The sequence below is a fragment of the Triticum dicoccoides genome, chromosome 5B (genome assembly GCF_002162155.2).
Source record: "Triticum dicoccoides isolate Atlit2015 ecotype Zavitan chromosome 5B, WEW_v2.0, whole genome shotgun sequence".
In the NCBI taxonomy this organism is placed as follows: domain Eukaryota; kingdom Viridiplantae; phylum Streptophyta; class Magnoliopsida; order Poales; family Poaceae; genus Triticum; species Triticum dicoccoides.
This window is the reverse complement of record NC_041389.1, coordinates 570,460,961-570,469,762: the sequence shown is the minus strand read 5'-3', so window position 1 is coordinate 570,469,762 and position 8,802 is coordinate 570,460,961. Positions and strand designations below refer to the sequence as shown.

The 8,802-nt window shown below is 45.9% G+C and overlaps 1 protein-coding gene across 1 annotated transcript; it reads right to left on the bottom strand.

Annotated features, from left to right (window-relative positions):
• Nucleotides 1-2,395: 2,395 nt before the first annotated feature.
• LOC119311693 (ornithine aminotransferase, mitochondrial) lies at nucleotides 2,396-7,166 on the bottom strand. Its single transcript, XM_037587367.1, has 10 exons — nucleotides 6,739-7,166; nucleotides 6,022-6,130; nucleotides 5,658-5,888; nucleotides 4,842-5,001; nucleotides 4,696-4,751; nucleotides 3,818-3,970; nucleotides 3,535-3,632; nucleotides 3,213-3,293; nucleotides 2,870-3,103; nucleotides 2,396-2,747 (listed from the first exon to the last, which is right to left on the bottom strand). The coding sequence occupies exons 1-10, from the start codon at nucleotides 6,882-6,884 to the stop codon at nucleotides 2,609-2,611; spliced, it is 1,407 nt and encodes a 468-aa protein (XP_037443264.1). The 5' UTR covers nucleotides 6,885-7,166; the 3' UTR covers nucleotides 2,396-2,608.
• Between the last annotated feature and the right edge of the window lie 1,636 nt (nucleotides 7,167-8,802).

Sequence of the window (8,802 nt, the reverse complement as noted above, 5' to 3'; positions counted from 1 at the left end):
TCAGGCGGAGCTGGCCCAAAGTCTTGATAAATCCAGGGACTCGGGTGAGCCTACCCGTGGCCCATTACTCCGACAGGGATCACACTGCTTCAGTCTCACTATGTGGAAAAGGTCTTGAGTCGTTTTGGGTATAGCGACTGCACGCCTTCTCCAACTCCATATGATGCTAGTGTGTTGCTTCAAAAGAATCGACGAATTGCTAGAGATCAACTGAGGTATTCTTAGATTATTGGCTCGCTTATGTATTTGGCGAGTGCCACGAGGCCTGACATCTCTTTTGCTGTGAGTAAGCTGAGTCGGTTTGTGTCAAAACCGGGAGATGATCATTGGTGTGCACTTGAGAGAGTTATGCGCTATTTGAAAGGCACCGCGAGCTATGGGATTCACTACACTGGGTATCCAAGGGTACTGGAGGGTTATAGTGACTCAAACTGGATATCTGATACTGATGAGATTAAGGCCACAAGTGGTTATGTTTTTACACTTGGTGGTGGCGCTGTTTCTTGGAAGTCTTGCAAGCAGACCATCTTAACGAGGTCAACTATGGAAGCAGAACTCACAGCATTAGACACTGCCACTGTTGAAGCAGAGTGGCTTCGTGAGCTATTGATGGACTTACCTATGGTTGAAAAACCAATACCCCCTATCCTGATGAACTGTGATAATCAAACTGTGATCATCAAGATAAACAGTTCTGAGGACAATATGAAGTCCTCAAGGCATGTGAAGAGGAGACTAAAATCTGTCAGAAAATTGTGAAACTCTTGAGTTATTACGTTGGATTATATCCAAACAACAAAAAACTTGGCAGATCCCTTCACAAAGAGTTTATCACGTAATGTGATAGATAATGCATCGATGGAGATGGGTTTGAGACCCACCACATAAGTTGTCCATAGTGGTAACCCACTCTATGTGATCGGAGATCTCATGAAGTAGAAGTGGGAGACAAGCTGTTGGTCAGCTGAGAGGAGAGTATCCCTATTTTAATTATTCCACTCCGTGTAGATGCAATACTCTGCTGATCTGCATGGCAGGTTGATATTTATCTTAATGTGTTCCAAGTGGCTTATTTGAGTAAGCAAAGATGTTGTCCTGCAGAGCATCTTCTGAGGAACACATCTATATGAATTTGACTGTTAATGTCGCAGTCTGTGAGAATTGGGTGTTCTCTAATAAATTCATGAAAGGTCATGAAGTACGACGTATACGCTCCACCCGCGGGGAAGCCTTGTGGCAGCCCAATATCGGTCAAGAATTTGTGCGAAACTAGTCTTGCAGAAAACTTGTAGTTCAAGGCATAGTCCACTATTCAAGTTGTGATCTAGTGTAGCATAAATCTCTAAGTGGAAGTTCAACTTCATAGTCTCCACTAAGCATCAGTATATAAACAATGTTTTGGAACCAAATGGTGAAATGTGCCAATGAGACTTTGTGGGGGATTTTTGGAATTTGCTAGTGAGCTTCTGGCCCAAAGCCCAACTAAAATTCTGAAATTTTCTTGGCCCATTCATGCACACATGTGAGTGGAGTGAGTAAGGCTAAAGATTAGTCCCACCTCATAAGTTGAGAGAGAGTTGCACCTCTTTATAAGGTGAGCTCTTCTACCACTTATATGAGCATGAGAAGAGGAGACCTAAACGCGCGCTTCTCCTCCTAGGCCCGCCACGCCTCGTCACGACGCGCCGCGGGTTGCGGGATTGAGCCGAGCCGAGAACAAAGCTATGCACGTTGTCTATATTTTTGCTGCTCGGGAAAAATTAATGAGTCATTAATTAATAATTAACGAACGCGTTAATTACTGAGTCGTTTCCGATTCTTTTGGACCGTGATGACTCGGACGTGGGGTTTACTCCCACGACCTACCCGGCCCGCATTATATAGTCAGTCAGATGTCTACCCTAGCCGTCGCCGCTTCGTATGGTTTCTCACCACTGTTCCAGATCATTGCGCTGCTAAGCAAACCTTCTTCATCCCTCCTTTTGGCGTGCACCGGGAGAAGGGACAGCAGGCCTCCGGAACCCCGCCTCTCGTGATCCTGTACGGGAGAGGGGCGATCAGGTTTTTGGGGAGCACACTCGCGCGACTGCTGGCAGCGACGACTTTGCGAACAACGACTTCTTCCCCGACCTCGGCAACCTCATCCTCGACGACATGGGCGACAAACGCCAACACCGGCAGTACTGCTCCCGCTGCACCGTATGTGATTCTATCTTTCCTATTCGAAATCATGATAGAATTCATGTTTCTAGTATATGCCCTAGATGTGATCTGTTCATCTGCTATGCTAGTTTGCATGATTAGTTCGATCTCTGCTACTGTAGTCATGATTTATCTTCTGTTTATCGGATTAAATCTCGTAGTAATTTGCTCATATTTCCAACAGAGCATGGGGTAAGAGAAGCAACATCACTACAAATAACGAGAATGGGCAGATGGATCGACAGACAAATTCCATTTATTTACAATCAATGTAGCAACGGCACATTTTCTGAACAGAGTGTGCGACATGGTGCGGTATACCAGTGAGAAATCCATGTTCTGTTATTCCGGGGGGGTTGTTGTGTCTCTGAAATTGCTGGTACCTCAGCTCTGCTTGGATGCACCCTTATAAATCCCGACCGCACCTATCACAGACTGGTATTTTTGCCTCCGAGTCTGGCTTCTTGATCTGCTTCTGCAACTGCGGCAAGTCATGCTCGAGCACATCGCTGAGTGCCTTTGATGCTTCTGCGAGCTCCTCAGGACTGGAACCACAGGTTTTGGGGATTAGCAAGCGAACGCGATCACATAATATGGTGTCAGTAAATGCAGACTTCTGAATAACAAGAGAACGAAGCGTGATAACACATGGGCAAATGGGTCATACCTGATGGAAATGGGAGGGGCTAATCGGATTATGGTGTCATGCGTGGGCTTTGCAAGAATGCCCCTCTCCTTTAGCTTGATGCAAATATCATATGCAGAAGCAGGGTATAGAGCCTTGCTGCTTAGGTCTACTGCATTAAGCAAACCTCTCCCACGTATTTCCCTGATAATACGAGGAAACTTCTGTTGAACTTTTTGTAACTGGTCTCTGAACTCCTGACCTAACTCCGCAGCTCTGCAATTAAGCAAATGGTCAGAAGAAGAAAGGATAATAGAGTTGTATGTATCTCGAAATAGAAATGATTTAGACAGTTACTGGAGTTTCTTGTAAAAAAATAATGTACCTTTCAACAAGACCTTCATCCTTGACCACTTTCAGAGATGCAATTGCCACAGCACTTGCCAATGGGTTTCCACCAAATGTACTGCATTTGATCAAGTGTAACAGTATAAGAGTAATTTCAGGAACATGACATACACAAAAAGAACACTGAAAATAACAAAGAGATCATACAGCTGAATCTAGAGTGTAATTTCCTAGTGTGATGGTCAAAACTAGACGTCAGCATGTCGAGATTTATGCTCACTAAAGACAAAACTGAATCAGCTTACATTTAACTTGCTTTGGAATGAACTCAAACAAACAAAATTAACAGTGGTTCACACCTTCCATGTTCTCCCGGCTTGATACACAGCATGATATCCTTGTCCGCCAGAACTGCACTGACCGGAACTACTCCAGCACCAAGTGCCTTGCCTAGAATCTGGAGAGTTGAGATAGATTGTCAAAAATCAGAACTGTAGTTGTTATCCTAGAACAAAACGAAAACCTCACCCCCCAGGTACTCGTGTAGTAGAAGAGGAGATAAATGGAGAGTACCACCTCACCACCAGGTACTTGTGAAGCGAGAAGAGAAGATACGTAGAGAGTATCAGAAAAGACACTTACCACCATATCAGGTCGTACATCTTCCCAATCGCATGCCAACATTTTGCCAGTTCGAGCTATGCCTGTTTGGATCTCATCATCAATCATCAGAATGTTGTGCCTAGAACACAAATCTCTGACAGCTTTCAAATAGCCATCTGGTGGGATTATTACCTACACGAATTTGCAGCAGAATTAAGGATATATTCAGAAAAATGGTAGCATCAGGACATCAAACAATCATGATATAACAGAAACTTGGATACAGGCACCATAAATGTCACCCATAGTAAAACTAGCCCTGTCTTTTTAGCACTTTGGTTAGCAAAGGGACTGATTACTCACTGTCTATTTTTTGTTTCATAAATGAACTTCTCAAGTTATCAGAATACTGGCAGATGATTTAAAATATCCAGATATACACGTCTTGCAATAATTAAGGATAAGGCACGGTGATTAAATCGCAATGCTTGGATCTGATCACTTGCAATCTATAAACAAGGACAGTGTGCAATGAAAGGATTCCCCTAATGTCATAAGTCTATCCATATCATAAAGTATTTTCTTGCTATTTGCTTTCCATTTTGCAAGATTATTATTGTACTGTTGATCATTTTATTGCTGCCACATCTAATGCATTTTGACAGTTAAGTTCGAAAATGTGCTCGAGCATATACATCATTCGTTAGTTATACTCTTAGATGTACCCAGAAAGTGCATATCATGCAGAGCTAATAAGCTCTTCCAGTCCATTAAATTCTCAAACTGAGTTCGATATGAACACAGTACCACTATGCAACATCAACTACGGGAGAATTAGTTTCTAGCTATATACAGGAAATAACTAGCAAGGGAGGATATCTAAAAAGAAAAAATGCCAGTAACTTAAAGATCCATACCCCAGCTTCTCCTTGGATTGGTTCAAACAAAAAACCGCATATACGATCCCCATGCTCTGAACCAAATAGTATTTGTCAGCATGCTTCTACACACTAATAACAGTAGCATATAGTTGGTACCTGACAGAGCTCAATGGATCGAATACCTTTAAAGATTTTCTCCAACCCATCAATGTCTCCAAAATCAACTTTAAGATGACCAGGAACCAAAGGACCAAAACCACGAGTTGCATCATTGTCACAGCTCATAGAGATAACGCCCAATGTCCGACCATGGAAACATCCACAGCAAGAGACAATCAAAGCCTGCAAAACTCCAAACATTAGACAAAAGTAGGCATTAATGGGCTTCCAGCTTCTCAAGATATTAACCACTGCATTTGCCAAGACATAAAATATGATAATTTTCCTTCAGCAGCTTTTTTGCACCTGTCATTAAGTTTTTCATTTATTTAATACAATGATATGATATCTATATGTGTTTTCAGGATATCCAGATAAAATAAGCAAGGGCATATATCTAGGAGCAACACCATCATACCAAAGCATGGGTATGTCTCCGAGCACCACATGTAGGCTTAAGTTGGGGGCTATGATGCGCTTATTTTGAAGATGTTGGAGGAAGGAACTTTTGACTTGTGACACGTTTACTTTACTGTTATGTGATGCTTTCCTCTCACATTTCTTCTCATATGTCATCAAACAAATATTTTAGGATATATTTGCTTGCTTGATTGATTAGAAAAAAAAAACTAACCAAACATCATCATCCGGGACAGTGTTATTTTTATTTATTTTTTATTTTTGGGAAGAAGCCTTATAACAGTTAACGGGCGATCTAGGGAACAGAATATGCTACAGATGCAAGTCAGAGCTAGAAATCCATTGACGCACCACCACATGGTCCACATCCCAATACTGGAAAAACCCTAATAAACATGTATCATATCGTGAAGTTATACCTCGTTCTTTGGTATATTCTTCTTTTCATAACCCCATTTCCTTGCCAATTTAATAGCCGTTTCCACTCCTTCGGCTCCAGTGTTCATTGGCAACATCATATCGTACCCAAACATGCTCGTCAAATACTGCGCAAAGACTGGGAATTTGTCATTGTAGAAAGCTCTGGAACTAAGTGTAAGCCTTTCTGCTTGTTCTATCAGAGCTCTTAGGACTTTTGGATGGCAATGGCCCTACAAGAGAATTGACAAACCAAGATCATTCATGAGCATAAATAAGTTGTCTCAAAGAATGCACACCAACTAATTCCGAAGTGTGAAGGTCGAATAGCACTTGGATAAAATGTCTAATTGCAGAGAAAATAACCTGATTGACTGCAGAATAAGCAGAGAGAAAATCAATATATTTGTTGCCTTCAGGGTCCAATATATGCGATCCTTCCCCTTTGGAGAACACCATGGGAATCGGATGGTAGCTGCACGCAGTAAAATGCTGAGCTCAGCAGGAATTTCAGACTAGAAATTTGGGTCATCGCACCATCAACATAGAAAGCATGATTTTGCAGGTAATTCGGAAATGTCAGAATCTCATATATACTTTTCATCCAATAGAACAAAGAAAGCACTAACAAATATCGACATCCCAATCAAATGCAGCAGCAATCGATCCGAGGTATTAAAGCAAGTGCGGATTTAGACTAGTTCGAAACAAAGGCGACAACACTTAGTCACTGTCACTACTAGGATATACAGAAACTGCAGTTGTGTATACAGGCGGTACTACTCAGTAATAAACAAGCATCCCAAATTTGACATGCGAGGATCTGTTGAAAAACGTTTCTGCAAGCCCAATTTAGTGATTGATTACTCCGTTCGCGGAACCGCGCTACTATCTCAAGATGAAGTGCCGAAGAAGAATATAAATCGAAGATAACTCCAGCTCACACGAACCCGAACCTAAAGCGCCGCGATCGGAGAAATGATCGACAGAATTTGCCGCTAAGACATTTACGCAAGCACAAGGCGTGCGACGGTGCGGGAAGGCGGGGAGAGGGTGCGATCTAGAAGCAAGCAGTCACCGTACTTGTGCGCGCTGCAGTCCTGCTCCATCCGTATGAGCTCCTCCGACGACAGCGCCGCCGCGGGTGCCGGGGCGGAGCACATCCCCCTCCGCGCCATCGCCAGCGCCAGCGCCCGCGCCGCACCCCGCCGCGATATTATCGCCGCCATCTCCGCCCTCTCCCTCCCGGCGCGCGCGCTTCACACTCGCTTCTACCTAGGATGTGGAGTGTGGAGGCGTCGTCGTATGTAGAGTGTGCGGGGCCCCGGTCCAGCAGAGGCTTCCTCCTATTCTTGCTGCGTGGTGGTAGTGCCGGAACGGAAGTGGAGGACACGCCACCGTCCGTCCGGGGCGAATTTGGCCGCGGTTGCTTCCTGCGTTGGGATGCGGAACCAAAGTTGCTCACGGCGTCTCTGGATAGGGGCGGAATGGGGCGGAGTCGACGGAGCTATCCGCCCGCCTCGGCCCGCCGTCGACTGCCGTTTGGGTTACGGAACAAGGCAGAGGGAGAATGAGAGGAGTGGAGTAATGGCCAAATTTCGTGTTTTGACCTTTTTGCAATACAAATTCAGGATCTGATCCTGGTTGAAAAAAAATTCAGGATTTGACCCTTTGCTACCGTCAGGGGATCTGACGGTAGGGTTAGACAGCCTACCGCCAGGGTCCCTGGCAGTAGGGTGCGACGGAGGGGGGCGGCGGCCGTTTGCCCGAACTGACGTGGATAAGTACCCTACCGCCAGATTCCCTGGCGGTAGGCTGTTTAACCCTACCACCAGAGACCCTGGCAGTAGGGTGTGGCTGGGTTTTGCAGTGCAAACCTTCTATAACGAAATATGAAAAGGCCCTGGCGGTAGGTTCATCCTACCGTCAGGGGGGTTGGCGGTAGGCTGTGTGATTCTACCGCCAGGGTCCCTGGCGGTAGGGTCCTGTGTTTTATTGTTTCAAGTTCATTTGCTTGCTTATTTTCAAAAACAATATCACAATAAGTTTCACAAATATGACAGTAATATCAGAGATCTTAAATAATTAAATTTAGGCATCCCATACACATTAACAAAACTTGAAGTGCAAAGAACATTTCAAACGAATTTCAACTAATTAGTAAACGGAGTTCCACGGAGTTCCACAAATAGCAAACAGAGTTCAACTAATTAGAAAACGAAGTTCCACACACACACAAGTAGCAAACACACCGTTCCACAAATAAGCTACAAACAGAGTTCCAACACACAAGTAGCAAACACACCGTTCCACAAATAAGCTACAAACGGAGTTCCAACACACAAGTAGCAAACACACCGTTCCACAAACGGTGTTCCAAAACACAAGAGCTGTCGGAGTAATGGGCCACGGGTAGGCTAACCCGAGCCCCTGAACCTTTGAAGACATCGGGGCAGGCTGCGCCCCTCAAGCTGAGTCCCAGGGACGACTCCAAGATAAGCCGAGTCCCAGGGGCGACTCCAAGATAAGCCGACTCTCAGCTGACGACTTCCAGAGAAGCCGGCTGAGGGGAGTCGGCCCGCGACTCCAACCATCTCCTGCCTTCGCCACGATGGACGGGGCGGGGTACGGACACAGCGTGGCCGTCCCTACCCTGCTTACGAGGGGCTGGCATGGCTACAGTGCGCCGTATCGCTGGAGATCTCCATCGTGGCGCGGCACTGTTGCCATGCCTGCCCTAACCTCAGCCTCAGTGGGCGGCGCACTGTGCCCACGACGGCCTACCTGTACGGCCCAGAGACGGTGGGACCCGCCCGTCAGCGGGAGCACAGAAGACGGCGAGAACGCCCCGAAGACGGATCCGTGGGAGTCGGTCGGCCCCTCCCACGGGCCCCGCACGCCATTAACCAGACAAGACGGGGAATGGCGACAGTGATCGTCTGTCAGGCGGCGGCACTGTTGCCACGACCCCATGACCAAGCCAGCGTCATTAGAAGCACGACTACAGTACAGGGTCTGTCGGCGGGGCCCACCAATCGGCGGGCCCCAGCAGTCGGCGGAGAAGACGGCAGCCTGAGAGACAGACGGCTGGGACCCGCACCCAACCGGATTACCATTGTACCCCTGGGGGGTAGGCCTATATAAACC